This window comes from Malania oleifera, chromosome 4 (genome assembly GCF_029873635.1).
Source record: "Malania oleifera isolate guangnan ecotype guangnan chromosome 4, ASM2987363v1, whole genome shotgun sequence".
Classification (NCBI taxonomy): Eukaryota; Viridiplantae; Streptophyta; class Magnoliopsida; order Santalales; family Ximeniaceae; genus Malania; species Malania oleifera.
In genome coordinates, this window is record NC_080420.1 from 10588774 (window position 1) to 10605850 (window position 17077).

A 17077-nucleotide genomic window follows, 5' to 3' on the forward strand; every position below is an offset into this window, starting at 1 on the left:
AGACATGAACCTCCCCCCCTCCCTTCACGTCTAGGCTTGAAACTTTTTAAAAAGGAAGTATTTTCGCATCTTAGCCTAATTGAATTTTCATTTTCATTCAAATCTTTATTTCTTTTTTCCTTAAAATTGTACATAAGGAGAACACTTTGCATGAACTTTCCTTCACATGTTTCCTAGGGCATCATTTGCCTCTCCTCATCAAAGCAGCATACCTATCTTCATTATATTCCTTTCTCTCTCCACACTAAAAGACCCAACATTCCTCTTACCCCTCAGATCCCTTGCCTCCTTCTCCTCCCACCCCACAAACTCCATTACCCAATAAAGCCATTGTCCACGTCCACAGTCCACACACAGGCTTGCCAAAAACCCTCCAGCATTTCTCGTCGGAAAATGCATTCCCACGAAGATCCGATCACTCCGCGAACCCGACCCATTAAGCGCCACCACAGCGCCCGCTACTACGCCCACCGGGTCCACGAAAGCCTCACCACCCGACTATCCAAGTGGGTATGCACCATCTTCCTAGGCCTTCTTCTCTTGCTAGGCATCATCACATTCATCCTGTGGCTGAGCTTGCGCCCGCACCGCCCCAGATTCCACATCCACGAGTTTTCGGTTCCCGGTCTGGGTCAGCAAAATGGGTTCGAGAACGCCGAGATCACGTTCAACGTGACAGCCCGGAACGCGAACCAAGATATCGGGGTTTACTACGACGCCATGGACGGGTCGGTTTACTACAAGGACCAAGGGGTCGGGTCGACGCCGTTGCTTTTTCCGTTCTATCAGGAGTCGAAGAACACGACGGTGGTGACCGGAGAGTTGAGCGGGGCGACGTTGAACGTGAACAGTCAACGGTGGACTGAGTTTCAGAGCGATCGGGCAAAAGGGACCGTGGTGTTTCGGCTTGAGATATCGTCGACCATCCGATTTCGGATATCCAGGTGGACCACCCGGCGCCATCGGATGCATGCTAATTGTGACGCGGCGGTGGGCCCCAACGGGCTCATCTTGGCTACTTCGAAGGACAAAAGATGCCCCCTCTATTTTACTTGATATTAATTTTGTGCTGCTTGGTTTTGCTTATTGGCTAATCCCTTTTAAATTTTGAATTTATATAAATTTTTTATAAAATTTGATATAATTTTATTTAAATTTATATAAATTCAAATTCTAAATTCATGAACCCAATCATAGTGACTGGAATTTGTTTTGTGAGATGGCAAATTTAGTTACGCCATCTAATAAGATTATTTGTCCAAAATAATTAGTCCTTGATAATTTTTAAGTTTGACTGTTTCCATTGTTTATAATTTAATTTCTTCACTTGTTGTACGATTTTAATTTCTTGATTGATTGAATATAATTTAATTTTTTAAATTTAAACTTTGATACTTTTGTGATCTTTATCAATAGAAGAGTAAAATTGTCATTACATTTTTATTCATTTTTTCTGCATTTTCCAAAAAAATAAAAACTCTCTTTCCCATTGACAAACTATCATTTAATAATAATATTTTCAAAAGCATATATACCTAATTATTTTTACAGATTAATTTTAATTTTTTAAATTCCTAAAACATCTTCATAACTTCTTATCTTTCTCATCTTTGCTAAAAGAAAATGTAAGATTGATGAAGTAATTTTAATTTAAAAATATTTTAAAAATGTTTCCATTGCTTCCGTATTTTCTAAATAGTATAAATTTTAGGGATGAAGTATCGTAGTGCATGTGTAGTGTCGTAACGTTTCGGAGAAGGGTCCGTAATGACGAGAAATAATAATATTAAAAGTTTGATGAAGTCGCGGCTAATTGTTACTTAGGTGTGGTTAGTTCACCTAATTATTACTCGTTGATTGCTCTTTAAACTAATCATAATCCAAGGAACTAGTAGTTTCGATCTGTATTTACCAAAATTGTGATCAGAAGTTTAATTATGTGAAAGGAAGGTACTAACACCCCTACACACTCGTTCTACAAACGATACTTAATTAATCATGAAATATCCTTAAACTAAATTTAATGGTCTATAGTTAACTCCTTAAAAAATAAAATAAAATTTGAAATATGATACAATTTAGAAATGTCGAATAAGGCCTAAAAGAAGGGGATTTTTTTAGATAAACCCCTCTTATAACTAGTATAGGTGAGGTCTAAAATACCTTTTTACCATTTACTAAATCATTGGGAAGCCCACACATAAAAATAGAATATACAGATAATAAATTCATCAAATTTGATTAAAAAAAAAGATTATTTAAAACATTTCCAATTCTTTCCAAATTTTTTTAGAATTTTCTAAAATTTTTCCAACATTTTTATGTATTTTTTGGGATTTTTAAAAACTTTTTCCTTCATTTTTGATTTTTTTATTTTTTTATTTTTTTTTATTTGAGTAAAAAAAAACTCAATTTTTTTAATTTATTTTTTTCTGATCTTCTAAAATTTTTACTATTTTTAAATTTTTAAAATTTAAAAATCAAGTTCAAATTAAGCAAACTAAACCGCGGTTCAAAAGAGCCAGATTGGTTCAACAGACTTGAACCGTAATTTGACCCGGTTGGGAAGAATTGCCATGTGTCCACCAGTGGTGGCGACATGTGGCATTGCTTTATTATTTTTATTTATTATGTTTTAAAAAAAAAAAAAAATTTGCAGCAGGGTGATGCATGTCATCAAGAGTTACCAATGCGCTATTTGGTAGGATAGTTTAATGGAAAGCGCAAGCTTTTGAGAGCAATTTAATTTCCATCGTGATTAAATCTAAGTATACCCTTGTCTAGTCGTGACTCATATTAATGTGATTAAATTATATTCTACTTGGATGAATTTTGGTTGGAAAAAGGAAATAAAAGAAAAATAAAAAAAAAATTAATGATATTTGCTCTTTATATTAAATATTATTAAAAATAAAAGTTAATTTTAATGATTAAAATTTAAGAAAAAATCAAACTCTAATAATGTGTAAAATCAAAATGTATTTGTTTATTCATTTATTATATTTTTGACACTCACCTTCTCGAGATTTGTTAAAAAGACAGAGACTTCCTTTGATGTCTTAAAAATGGCATAAACTTTTCATGAGATTTCAAAAATGTCACAAACTTTCCCTAAGATTTGCCTAAAAGCAGAAACCTCTCTTTAAGAAACTTATTTTTTTAAAAAATACAATAAGAAGTTTGTTCTTTTTACAAACCACAGGAGAAGTCCTTGGAATTTTTAAAATCTTAGAAGAGATCTCTGATATTTTTGAAATTTCAAGAAAGGTCATTGTCTTTTTGTCAGCCCTCAGGAAAGGTTAGTGTCTTTTGTCTTATATTATGTTATTTTATTTTTCACTTTTTTTGATAACCAAATATGAAAAAAAATAAATTCTTTTGCGTTTTCCTTTCTTTTCTCTATGTTTCTCAAGTTGCACACATGGTGTTAAAGTTTGTAAATATGTCGGAGGTTTTGTATGTAGCATCATTATATTAGTGTGTTTGTATATTTTGAGGCTTTTGCATAAGAGCTTTATGTATATTAAAACAAAGGATTAAAATTGCATAAATTGAAAATTTTCCAAAAGTTTCATAGACCTCAACACAACGTATTCTTCTTTCCTTCAGTTTTTTTTTTTTTTTTTTTTTTTTAAATTTGCTATGTGTTTGTTCATTTCACAACAATTTCACTGGGTGCCCGAGAGTTACTTGGACAATTTGCGTTTTTTCTATGTTTGGGAGAGACCTTACATATGAATTTTTGTGGATCTGGATAAAATGTTTGTGAGGATCAATAAGTATGACTATTGAGTAAGTCGATGAATAATAAAAGAGAAGCCTAAGAAAATAGACACAAAATTTATGTAGTTTGTAGTATAAATTAATAGGCAAAGTTGACAAGAGAATTTCACTATTGGGAAGAGATAAAATGTTATGCTCTCCAAAAACTTCACAAGGACCCAGAAAGACACATGTATATACTAAAAATGACTCCCTCTCAAGTTAAGGCAATCAATTAATTCTCCCTTAAATCGGGGATGCAAAAGAATTCACTTTGAGGTCAACTCTTTAATTTTCTTTCTTTCAATACCCACAGAGAGAGAGAGAGAGAGAGAGAGAGAGAGAGAGAGGAGAGAGAGAGAGAGAGAGAGAGAGAGAGAGAGAGAGAGAGAGAGAGAGAGAGAGAGAGAGAGAGAGAGAACTCTCCTCTTTAATGAGAGAATAGGCTCTCAATTTATTACAAACAAATCTTTTATTGAATGCGAGATTATTGTGAAGCATGAATTCAATGACTAAGATATAAGAAAATAAGTAACTCATCTCTTCAATGAGAGTTTAAATAAGAGATCTATGATGAAACATTCATTTGGGGCAGGTCCATCATAATAATATAATACAAAACTGCATTGAATTTTGTTCATATTCACCTAAATTCAAGTCAATGATCGAAATTCATGCTACCAAATGCAACATTTGCAAATTTCACCTAATTGAATTTTGTCTAAATTCATTTAAATTCAAATCTATTGTCTGAAGTCCATATTGTCAAGTGTAGCGTCTGCAAATTTGGTCCATTATGATAATTTATATAAAACTGCATTGAATTTTGTCTATAATCACTTAAGTTCAAATCCAATATCCGAAATTCATGCTGCCAAATATAATATTTACAAATTTCGTCTATCATAATAATTTAATACAAACCTGCATTGAATTTTATCTATGTTCACCTCAATTTAAATATAATGTCTGAAATCCATGCCAGCAAGCCTTAGCAAATTTTGAAGTGTTACATATTGTTGCACTTATAACCTGTTCTTTGAATAAAAGAAGAATCTGTAAAGATTTGCTTTGCCAGGCCGAAAGAAACTGCATGCATGGGAAAGTTGCATTTCCGACCAAAGACCCACTATGAAAAGTAAAGCCCCCAAATGAAAAGTAAAGCAGCCACATGCATAATGTACTCTTTACAGACAATCTAAGTATGCAATAGCTCTATAACACTGCAGATGAATCTGTTAACAATTCAGTCCGTGCCCAAAACAGCTCCACCTCCATCTCCCCAAAGATGGTCTTCTCTGGAATCTCCAAAGTTCCATCAATTTATTTTTGGGTCTTCCAAGGTTTTATCTTGTTGGGCTTGGCTTCTGCGGTAGCATGGTTAAGTCTAATCCCAAAGAGTCCCATTTGCACCATCACTGATCTCCACGTTCCTGCCTTGGATGGCCATGAGGCCCGTAACTATTCTACATTCCATCGGCATGAAATCATCAGAAACACTTCCCTCATCTTCAACCTCACAGTCTCAAACCCCAACAAAGGAATCGGCATAAATTTCGATGACATCTCCGTGATCTTAGGTGACAGTAATGGTACCAGAATTTGGACAGTATCCGTCCCCGGCTTCTACCAAGGTCGCAAGAAGGCTACTTCGCTCAAACTGGAAGTGCCCATTAACCAGCAGTTCTTGAGAGGAGTCACGGGTGCAGGGACTACAGGGCTGAAGATAGATTTGCATACTGCAGTTAGGTATCGAATATTTGGATTGAAGTCGAAGCATTACGAGATTGATGTTGGAGGGTATGCACGTATAGATTTTCACAGGAGGATTGTAGGGGAGAAAAATGTAAAGCTGCATAAAACACTCAAGCTGAGAAGATATGGGAATTGAGATTTGCTTGGCGGTTGGGATGCAAATTTTGTTGCATGGTTTTGTTATTTTTAGAATAGAGTTCATTTGTGCAAACATACTTTGCTTTCGTTGTCTATCTGAAATTACTTTGTCATTATACAAGGAGGATATGTTAGATATGATACAATTTGTGCCTAGAATGAAATAACAAGTAAACTATATGTCTAATTAATGGCTAACTTTGGCTGGTAACTTATAGTTATACGGTAAAAATTCGCATAAAAAGAAAACCAGTCATCACAAAAAAGGGACAGAAAGAGAAGCAAAAAAGAACAAACCAAAGCAACCCTCAAAAACTTTACAAAAAGTATCGGCAATCACATTCTGTATAATTAAAATCCTTCAACAGAAAGTAACATTTTCTGCTCTGCCACTTACCATGTCCTCAGGCTAACTCACTCTACCTCCCGAAGACCCCTCCTACGCTAACACCATTGTCAAACTATCCAACAATGTGGGACAATGAATCAAACCATTGCAGAACAGGCCTTCCCCTGCCCATGCCTTGGAACGATTGACCAGATCTTGAGGGTGCATCATAATTCTTGCACATCATTTCTTGGAACATTTTTGTCAAGGTTTTTTTATGCGCTTTGAGAGCTAAAAATTAATTTTAAACCTAAAAAATCATTTTATGACAACATTTTTCAAATGATTTTTAAGAATATTATTTCATTTAGTAATTTTATACTTAAAATCATTCCATGTCAAAGCAACTAAACTGCATTTTAATGGAATGAACTGTGAGTGGAATGACATGAGAAAATATGATGAATAAGTAAAATTTTTGACATTCTTTTCCATTCTCAAACCATTTCTAGCATAATTAAGAATGCATAATGCAATGATTAAAGATATAATGATGTTAGAAAAACCAACGACGACGACAATAACAAACCTCAAGTCCCACTAGGTAGGATTGACTACATGAATCATTTTCCGCCAATTCATCTTATCCAGAGTCATTTCCTCTATAAGATTAAGAGTTATTAAATCATTCCTCAGTACCTCGTTCCAAATTATTTTAAACCTACCCCTACCCTTTTTCATGTCAAAAATCATAACTAACTCACTTCTCCTCATAGGTGTTCAACTAGGTTTGCATTTTAAATACCCAAACCATTTAAGTCGTCTCTCCCTCGTCTTGTTTTCAACCGGTGCTTTGCCTAAATTATTGTGTTTATATTCATTTCTTACTTTCTCTTTTAAAAGAACCACTCAACATAAAAATTAAAACCCTTTGAAACCAATGACTTTTTTTTTTTCATTTTATTGTCAAACATGAACCCTTAACCACAAGTTCATTGAACTTGTCCATTTTATTCTATTATATCTTATTTTATCTTAAGAAATTCTTTCCCTGAAATTTAATAATTATATATCTAGACTTTGAATTCTAGACTTGAAAAATAATTAGATAACAGTTGAATTACTAATATATGGAGCAGGCAATCAAACAACAATTTAGTAAGCATACTTACATATCCAGACTTATAATTCTGGACTAAAAAAACAATAAGATAACCTTTGAATTAATATTAAATGGAGCAGGTAATCAAACAACTATACGTTTGGAAAGTAAGAATTTTCATGTAACAAATTTGCTTGATTTTTTTATATTCTCCTTTCATCTTTGATATTCCAGTCCATACCTAAGACAGCCAACCAAACACAACATAAAAGCTTATCAACTTAGATTCTTAGGATGGAAATAAAAAGCGAGTCTTCTTTTGAGCTTTCTAAGCAAGTTGAAGCGTCTCACTAGCTGGTGCACTTTCATAGCATTTGGCATTGGGATTTCAGGCTTTAGCGGCCCTTTCCAACTCCCAAATCCCAACCATTTAAGAAGTTCTTAACGACCCCACACACACCTGCAGCTACAAGGAAGGTGCTTCCCCTTCTGCGTAGCTTATTGCACATGCCATCTTGCATCTTACGACACCTCAGAACCCACAAGTAAAAACAAAGCGTTTTAAGGTACCCCCTCAAGAAGAAAAGCATAAATCTTGATCCTTCCTCATCAAAAACTTTACAAAAGCAACACCAATCATGTTCTCTGTAGCTCCCCTCCTTCAACTCAAAGTAAACTTGCCATTTCTTTTTACTCCAACCTCCAAACCAACTTCGCTCTGAAACCCCACCATCTCCAACTTCCTGATGCACAAACAATGTGTGAATTGAAAAGCTTCCATCTATGGCTTCTCCAAGTTCTAGCCCTCTTGGGCATCCTTGCCTTCCTTCTTTGGTTCATAATGCGTCCAAAAAACCCCACTTATACCGTCGTCGACTTCACCATCCCAACATCAAATACCACCATTGTGTCTGTGATCGATCAAGGAAACCAAAATAGCATCATCTCATATAGCCTTGACATTGAAAATCCAAACAAAGATGCCAGCATTTACTATGATGACATTATTTTGACATTTCTATTTGGACAGGATACTGTGGGTGAGAGAACCATACCTTCTTTCCATCAGGGAAAAGGTAGCACCCACCACCATGTTGACGGCTTTAATACGAACCCAAGGGTTTGGAAAGCTCTTCTGAATGCAGTATCAAATGCAACGGCAGAACTGAAGGTGGGTTTGGTGACTAAATTTCGATACCGAATGTTGGGTCATAAGAGCAAGCATCATGAGGTGAATGTGCAAGCTCCTCTGCCAATTGGCCCAGATGGGAAAATTTCAGGGAAGAAGAAGTTAGGTAAACATTCCAAGAAATGGAGAACAAGGGTGACATGATTTATAGAAACAACTGCAAATATATTATCCAGGTTTTTTTCACTTGTACATACCTATTTATTTCATCCTCAAAGGCAAGAATTTAGCATGCTGACAACTTCTGATGCTGATCATGAATAATGCGGTTGCAGGATAGAAAGTATCTGTCCTGCACATTAGAATAATGGATCACATCCTGATGGTTTTAAAATAATTATCTGAATGAAACATTGGTCTATGTTTTGAGATTGGAGAACATGCCTTAATATTTTCACAATAGTGTGGCCTAGGCAACAGTTCCGCACTCCCATCACCCTAGATTTATGCGCAAGGAGATTGACGAAAGGCCAAGGATGGGGCTGTTGATACTAAGAATTTCACCTGTATGGAATTGCCTTTAGAAGCAATTCATGATGCATTTAGAGCATCAATTTTAGGTCCTGGATTTGAATACATGAAGATGTGCATAAAGCTCAATGCAGTTTCATCCTTGACCTGAGTTTTGACTAAATATCCACAAATCAAAATCAAAGGCTCAAACTCCAAGCTCTCAAACACAAGGTAAGAGTCACCTTCAAACAGACCCACCCAAATGTTATTCTTAAAAGAAAAATTAGTTTTTATTCATATTACATTTTCACCCTCATGGGCTACAGATCAATAAAAAGTTCTCCCATCATATTTCACTTTTTTCTGGGTCAGTTATTGGCCCCTGAATTTATGACCTAGAGAATGATACCTATTACAAAAGTGTCATACAACAAAGGTTGAACTATTGGAAAATTGTTAATCGAACTCTAAGTTCAACGGCGTGTAACAACTTGTCTTCGCCATTCCCAAATTGGAACCTGCATGGCAACCCAGGAAAATTTTTTGTTTATATCCAGTTGATATTTTCTCCAACAGTCAAACAACATAAATTGATAGGCTGATGAAATCCCTTGTTAATAGTTAATACAAAATTGTATCGTGTGTTGACACCTAGTTATTATCAATGAAAGTTAGAAAATAAATATGACAATACAATCCTTACAGCAGGGAAGCCACCATAGTCACCAGGTTCCTTGATGTCCTTGGTGACACCGCTATTAGCTGCAAGCCGAACCTGCAATCACCCACATGGGGTTAACTCGGCCAAACTTCAGATCAGATGCATCTGATTATTGAGTCTCTGCACTTTGATAAGACAAGCATGCAGACGGGATTGAGAGTTGTTGTAAGATTTATGGTTCTATCAGATGTATTTCATTTTATGAAGATGAAAACACACTCCAACCAATAAAGAAATGTGGCAGCTGTCATTTAGAATTTTATATCATCTACACTTCGATTAATAAAATAGAATTGCATGCAACCAACTTAATATCCTAAAAATCTGCATATTATTCATATAAACCAAAGTGAAAACTAGAAATCCAAGTGAGAAAGAAAATGTTTCATTCTGATTTTCAAGGCATTTTAAGAAAGTCTGTTTCATGATAGTTTCAAATTTTCTAAGCTACTCTTCTCCCTTTCTCCACCCACCCCTGTCGCCCCCCGCCCCCCCCCCCCCCCCCCCCCCCCCCCCCCCCCCCCCCCCCCCCCCCCCCCCCCCCCCTGACCCCCACCAAATGAAAGGAAATAAAATAAAAAAAAAGTGACTTCAGCTATTGTAGATACAAATATTGTTATGCATGATCAAATGCAATGAAATAAAATAAAATTGCTCATTTCTGAGCAATTCACAATGCCCCATGGGTTTTTTCTGGAAATTATAAACAAGTGAAACAAATTGAATATCATAAAATTGAACTTCTGTTTTAAAACCCTAAAATGAAATACAAAATTAAGAACATAGACAGTATCAGAGACAGTAGAGAACAAGGTTTTCAAATTTGCAGGAGCCAAAATGGGGATGACAATCATAAGTAATTGAAAATTTAATGGTTTTACAAAAATATAAAAGAAATTTGGGTGGGCCAGTTACATGCTTTTATAAGAAATGCCTTTCAATATAAGGCGAAAATTGGACATTTTACGAAGTTTGAGAGCCTCCTAAACTTGGATGTAGCTCTGCCCTGATCAGAGGAAATGATGCAAACAAAGATAAAATGTAGTGCAAATTAAATAATTAGTCTTGCAGCTTTCAATGTCACTCAGTACATGCCATTCCATATCACTGAAAAATATCATTATTTGGAGTACCGAGTAGGCCAAAAGGACAACTTTAGAACCAAAATTAAATAATTATTCTTGCAGCTTTCCGTATCTCACTGCACATGCCATTCCACATCACACTATATATGCCATTCCATCACTCACTGTACAGTCATCCCACTTCCCCATCTCTTACTGTACATGCCATTCCACACTGTCACGATCCCACATTGGATGTGTGCTAGAAAGATCTTTAGATCTATAAGGATGGTTAAGGATGGTTTGGACTCCTACTATGTATGACACTTTTTATGGGACAAACTTGTGAGACCAATTGGTCAAAGCGGACCTTAGGACTTCTGGAGAGATAGCTTAGAGAGCAAGTGCTATGAGGACAAACTTGTGAGACCAATAGGTCAAAGAACAGGAGAGCGTGTCACAGTCCCATATTGGATGTGTACTAGGGAGATCTTGGTCTTATAAGGATGGTTTGGACTTCAACTACGTGAGGTGCCTTTTATAGGACAAACTTGTGATGCCAGTGGATCAAAGTGGACAATACCACACAAGAGTTGGGCCCAAGACCATTACACACATCTCTAATCCAAAGAAACTAATTTCTTGGCAAGTATCAGTCATTCAATAACCATGGTGAATTAATAACATGAATACCTTTGATGCAATGGAGACATGATCACGAACTGCTACTCTTCCCCCCAAAGTCACGTAATCTCCCATCCTAAAAGAGAATAAGACCATGTAATCCCCATAAACTTGCAAGCTTCATTATGTCTTCAAATTGAGAGTTGGAACAGCTAACTTAAAGAGAACAAAAAAGTCCAAGCAACATACGTCACTGAACCTGCAATCCCCACTTGTCCACAAAGCATGCAACTCTTCCCAATAACTACATTGTGACCTATCTGCAAAACAGAGGAGAGAGGACATCAGGAATCTTAAACACAGAGTTAACCAGCAATTGAAAAAAGGTTGAAACCCACCTGAACTAAATTGTCTATCTTTGAGTGATCCCCTATAACCGTATCTCTCCAACTGCATCATGCAGGAAGTTATACAATTAGTTATCTTGCTCAGGTAGCTTCCTATGGCAACCTACTTCAAATATTATATTGACATCCATAACTTGTGAAAAATATTCTGAGGTAACACACATTCCACCTGCCCCTGTCAATGCATGTATTTGCACCTATTTCCACATGGTTCCCTATCATTGCATTCAGCATCTGAAATCAAAATAATAATAATAATAATAATAATCATCATCATCATCATCATCATCATGATAATAATAATAATAGAAGAAGAAGAAGAAGAAGAAGAAGAAGAAGCGGCAAAAAAGAAAAAGAAAAAGAAAAAAACACTTAATAACTAATCCAAAATTGAGCAACGTAAGTAATGTACAATAAACAATCGAAAATTGAGCAACACAAGTCATGTACCTACTGCTTATTCTATAAAAGATTTGATAGAAATTGAGGTCAAGCTGTAGGGAAAACACATATTCTACTGAGGTACAAAGGCAAGAATATCATTTCGACCCCTACTACACCTGCACCTAAGGATCCTAAGTTTATGAACAAACTGACCCTACAGTCGCTGAGTATCCAATCAGCTAGACCTTAGGACTTCTGAAGAGACAGCTTAGAGAGCAAGTGCTTGCTAAAGACCACAGCAAGAGAGGTTTCTTCTGAAATCACAGATTTCACAAGTGGGTTCCCCGAGATAAGGAAACTATTAGTTTATTTCTCTCGTACCCCGATAGGCTTCCTAGTCAGTTACCATCACGGTCTTAAATTTCGATTTCGACTCAAATTTCGAAGCTCCAAAAGAACAGAAATTTCGACGGAAATTTCGATTTCGATGTCAATTTCAATTTCGATTTGAAAAAATAACGGAAACTAGTAGTAAAGCATGGAATTCTTTGTGAAACTTTAGAAATGGTTAACAAATATAATAATTTAAGTTTTAAGACTAATATATTACAAATTAAATACATCTATGTTTTGTATAGGGTAGAAAAGTTGTAAAATAGTATGTGTATCAAACATGTTTGTAAGATAATGTACATTAAACAGATTCAGTTAATGCAAATGAAATTCATAATTCATTTAAATATTATTTATTATACAAATATTGATAATTTAGACATGAATGGTTAAATAAAATATTACTATAAGTTTATTTTTTCATATAATTTCAAAAGCACTTGTGGTAACCTTTTGTTTTAATAAAATAAATTTAAAAGAGAAATTTCACTTCACTCTTGAATCTCTCATTTGAATTTTGACAAAATTTCATTGTGTAGTTAAAATTTCGACAAATTTCGCTAATATTTCGAGGTTTCGATAAATTTCGGATGATTCGTTGAGATTTCGACGGAGATTATGCAAGACGGAAATCGATTGCCATTTCGATTTCGAGGGTGACGGAAATCGGAAATTTCGACGGAAATTCGACAATTTCGTGGAAATTTAAGACCATGGTTACCACCAATGAGAGAAATTCAACGTGCTATGATCTAGTCCAATCTCATAGTTTCCTTACCTTCGTAATTATAGGATGGACCCAAAGGAATGTGCTAAACTAAATATATAGGTAGGAGAGCTCCTAGAGAAGGGCTTTGCTAGACACACCATTAGTTCTTGTGCAGTGTCAATCCTTTTTACTCCAAAGAAAGTTGGATCATTTTTTTTTTATTGGGATAGAAGAGAATTTTATTAAAACTTAAGAAGCAGACTACATAATGGAGGACTAGTCCTCCCTGGCTAACAAAAGATACAAAAATCAATAACATACTAACGAAATCAGAAAAAGCATTGCAAGTATCAATTACCAGAATGCTGCCCTCCAATCTCGAAAGAGGCCAGACAGTGGTAATCCCTGAAAATATCCAAGAGAGTGCACCCAAAAGCAAACAAGAAAGGTCACTTTGCGCTAAAGTAACTGTGAGTAGGCTGAGCAACCTTTGAAGACCCTAGTATTCTGAAAACAGAATAGAATTTCTGTATTTCTTGAATGATTTGTACAAGCCAATACACAATATTTATAATACAATTGTGAAATCTTAATATGGAAACAATCTCCTAAAGAAATCTCTCTCAATAATATACAATCCTCTACATATATACCTCCCTAAATTACTTACAAGATTCTCAGGATTTCTACACTCCCCCTCAAGTTGGCTCATAGATATTGATCATATCCAACTTGCAGATGAAATAATCAAGAGCTCTATCGGGCTAACCCTTGGTAAAAATGTCTGCTGTTTGTTCCTTGGTACGTACATAAGTCATAAAGATAGTTCCTTCTTCAACCTTCTCTTTGATAAAGTGATGGTCCACTTCTACATGCTTAATCTTGTCATGTTGAACTGGATTGAGAGAAATACTGATGGCTGCTTTGTTGTCACAATAGAGTTTGATAGGAAATTTAACCAAGATCTGTAATTCTTCCAAGAGTTTCCGTAACCACAGTCCTTCACATATCCCTTGTGCAATTGCTCTGAATTTAGCTTCAACACTACTTTGAGCCACTACATTCTATTTTTTACTCCTCCAAGTCACCAAATTTCCCCATACAAAAGTGCAATATCCGGTGGTAGACCTTCTATCTTCTGCTAATCCTGCCCAATCCGCATCTGTGAAAATTTCTACTTCCTTGCTTTCACATTTCTTGAGGAAGAGTCCTTTGCCTGAAGAGCCTTTAAGGTATCTGAGGATCTTGTACACAGCATCTAGATGAGTCTTTTTCAGTGAATGCACGTGTTGGCTTACCACACTTACCGCAAATACAATGTCGAGTCTGGTATGTGATAGATAGATTAGTTTACCAACCAATTTCTGATACCTTTCCTTCTCAACTGGTATTCCGTAGTCTTCAACCCTCTTTACTGCTTCAATTGGGGTTTCACTAGGTTTGCATCCAAGCATGCCAGTTTCGCTTAGGAAATCAAGAATATATTTTCGCTAAGAGACACTGATACCCTTTTTTGATCTAGCTACTTCCATTCCCAAGAAGTACCGCATTTGTCCCAGGTCTTTAACTTCAAACATAGCAGCTAGGACTTTCTTCAATCTTTCTATCTCCATTATATCATCTCTAGTTAGGATTATATCATCAACATACACAATCAGAATTGTTTTCTTACCACTTTCAGATGGTTGGAAGAACATCGTGTGATCTGATTGCCCCTGTCGATATCCTTGGTTCTTTATCACCTCCGCAAATCTGTCGAACCATGCTCTGAGAGATTGCTTGAGTCCATACAGGGACTTCTTGAGTTTACATACTCAGTTTTCTTCACCTTTTTTACTGAAACCTAGTGGTATCGTCATGTAGACTTTTTCTTCTAATTTGCCATTTAGAAATGCATTCTTAATGTCGAGTTGTTGTAGTGGCCAATCTAAGTTGGCTGCCAAGGATAGAAGGACCTGAACTGTATTCAATTTTGCCACTGGTGCAAATGTCTCTGTGTAGTCAATGTCATAGGTCTGTGTAAACCCTTTTGCAACAAGTCGGACTTTATACTGATCAACTATCCCATCAGCTCTATATTTCACTGTGAAGACCCATTTGCAACCTACTGGCTTCTTTCCTCTCAGAAAATTCATAACGTCCCAAGCTCCATTTTTTTCCAAGGCCCACATTTCCTTCATGACAACTTCCACCCATTTAAGAATCTCCAGGGCTTCCTGGATATTCTTCGGAATTTTTATCCTATCAAGGTTAGAGGTAAAAGCACGATACCCTGTAGACAGAGTTTTTTAAGACATGTATTTTAACCAGAAATATAGAGTACATGGCCTAGTTTGTTTTCCGACTGCAATCAGTAAATTGATGTCATCAGGTACAGACTTATCAGAAGAAAGCTCATAACTATCTATTACATGATCGAGATTGGGCGTGGACTCACGGCTGCTCGGAACTATCACCGGTTCCAACTCTCTTGGTGCCTCAGGTATGAGATTCCCCTTGTTCTTTGTTTTTGGCTTTCTTGAGTAAACAAGTATTTTCTTGTTATTTTGTTTTTCTGCATTTCCCCCTGAGTTTAAGTGACCTATTGCACATGACAAGTAAGGAAATGATGCAATGGAAGACTCAGTATATGGGACAGACTCATCAACAGAGAAATTAAAGAACTGATCTTCACTCTGCTTCTCCCTTTGAAGAGAGGGCTTTTGAACAACTTTTTTTATAACAAGATCATAACATTTGTAGCCTTTTGGAGTAGGAGAGTAACCAATAAAAACACAATTAATGGCACAAGGTTCTAATTTATCCCAATTGTGAGCATAAACATGAACAAATGCAATACATCTTATTGACCTTATAGGTCATAACCCGTTTTGATAATGACAAATATTTGTGTATCTAATCTACGCCCTAAGTTTGTGTGTAGGATCTCTCTACGCATTAAATGGAAAAGAATCATATCACTTGGTGGCGTATGGTGACTCCAAGGAAAATGAAGACCAAATTGTTTATATCTGTATTTTATAATTTATTCATTCGTGTCTGTACTAATAATCAAAGGTCTGTAATAACTAGTGCACTGCTCTTGCATGGTAGGACTATAAGCTCAAAGACCTTAGATCGACCTTAGGTCCCTACAAATCACTTGCACAAATCCCCTCTATCTTACAAACCATAACTATGCAAACAGGGGTAAACTATACTCAAAAACAGGACATTTTTAAGTTTGAAGGGGGTTTAGCCGCCCAAACTCAGCGTGCTAAAAATGCCTCGGTCGATCGAACTGACCTGAAGTCAACTTGTTGACTTCGCTCGGTCGACTATTTAGTTTTTGAATGTATCTTCCACAATCGACCGAACTGTCTAACCCCCAACAACTTAATCGACCAAACTTCTAGTTCATTTGTGATTGAGTCAACCGAACCATATGAATAGCAAGCTGAATTTCAGATATAGTCTACCGAACCTCAAATATTTTCAAAATCGCCTTGAATACGGTCGACCATATTCGTAGTCCAAAATCTTCACGGTCGACCGAACTTAACAATTGGGTCTACCAAACCGTGAATACAGTCGACCGAAACTCTCGGGTTGCCATATTTTTAACCGCGGTAACTAAGGTTAATTATGGGTTAATTGGATTAAAAGCTTATTAAACGATTTTAATATTTCCCTCTGTCCCAACAGTCAATTTTTTGGTAGAGGCTATATATATATACCCTCAATTGCAAAGATTAAGAATTAATTAGTGCCTTGATTAAGAAAATTTCTCTCTGAAGTTCTTTGAGCTACACATTCTTATACAAGCCTATATACCTCACTTTTACTCATTCCATTGCAAAATCATATTGAGTGAGAGTATTTTGAGATTACCTACACTTCCACTGCAAGCTTATACTCTCACGTTTTTGATTGATTGTTGATTTTAAAAGAGAGTTGAGCACAAAAGTTTTTCCCCATTGATTTAATCCATTAATTTATTTTGTGGAGAAACTTTTATAAGCTTGTGAGTCTTTGCATTTTTATTGCAAGACTCTTGAGGTTGTCTTGT

The 17077-nt window shown here is 35.9% G+C and overlaps 4 protein-coding genes across 6 annotated transcripts in view; 3 read left to right on the top strand and 1 right to left on the bottom strand.

Moving 5' to 3' along the window:
* Window positions 1-356: 356 nt before the first annotated feature.
* Window positions 357-1385, top strand: LOC131153499 (NDR1/HIN1-like protein 26). The gene has a single exon (XM_058105840.1). It carries the CDS (start codon window positions 394-396, stop codon window positions 1054-1056), a length of 663 nt encoding a protein of 220 aa, XP_057961823.1. The 5' UTR covers window positions 357-393; the 3' UTR covers window positions 1057-1385.
* Window positions 1386-5015: 3630 nt separating this feature from the next.
* On the top strand, window positions 5016-5809 carry LOC131153427 (protein NDR1-like). Its single transcript, XM_058105718.1, has one exon. The coding sequence runs from the start codon at window positions 5051-5053 to the stop codon at window positions 5651-5653; it is 603 nt and encodes a 200-aa protein (XP_057961701.1). The 5' UTR covers window positions 5016-5050; the 3' UTR covers window positions 5654-5809.
* Window positions 5810-7842: 2033 nt separating this feature from the next.
* LOC131154475 (protein NDR1-like) lies at window positions 7843-8515 on the top strand. Its single transcript, XM_058107275.1, has one exon. It carries the CDS (start codon window positions 7843-7845, stop codon window positions 8416-8418), a length of 576 nt encoding a protein of 191 aa, XP_057963258.1. The 3' UTR covers window positions 8419-8515.
* Window positions 8516-8963: 448 nt separating this feature from the next.
* Window positions 8964-17077, bottom strand: part of LOC131153206 (probable UDP-3-O-acylglucosamine N-acyltransferase 2, mitochondrial) — a 69075-nt gene continuing 60961 nt past the window's right edge. Inside the window, exons 5-10 of one of the 3 annotated variants that reach the window (XM_058105359.1) lie at window positions 11713-11777; window positions 11535-11586; window positions 11386-11456; window positions 11206-11272; window positions 9431-9502; window positions 8964-9245 (exon numbers count right to left, since the gene is read on the bottom strand). In XM_058105359.1, the coding sequence (XP_057961342.1) occupies window positions 9201-9245; window positions 9431-9502; window positions 11206-11272; window positions 11386-11456; window positions 11535-11586; window positions 11713-11777 (372 nt within the window). In that variant the 3' untranslated portion in view covers window positions 8964-9200. Of the gene's footprint in view, window positions 9246-9430; window positions 9574-11205; window positions 11273-11385; window positions 11457-11534; window positions 11587-11712; window positions 11778-17077 lie in introns of those variants that run through there. The other 2 variants (XM_058105361.1, XM_058105360.1) reach the window with 2 other exon arrangements.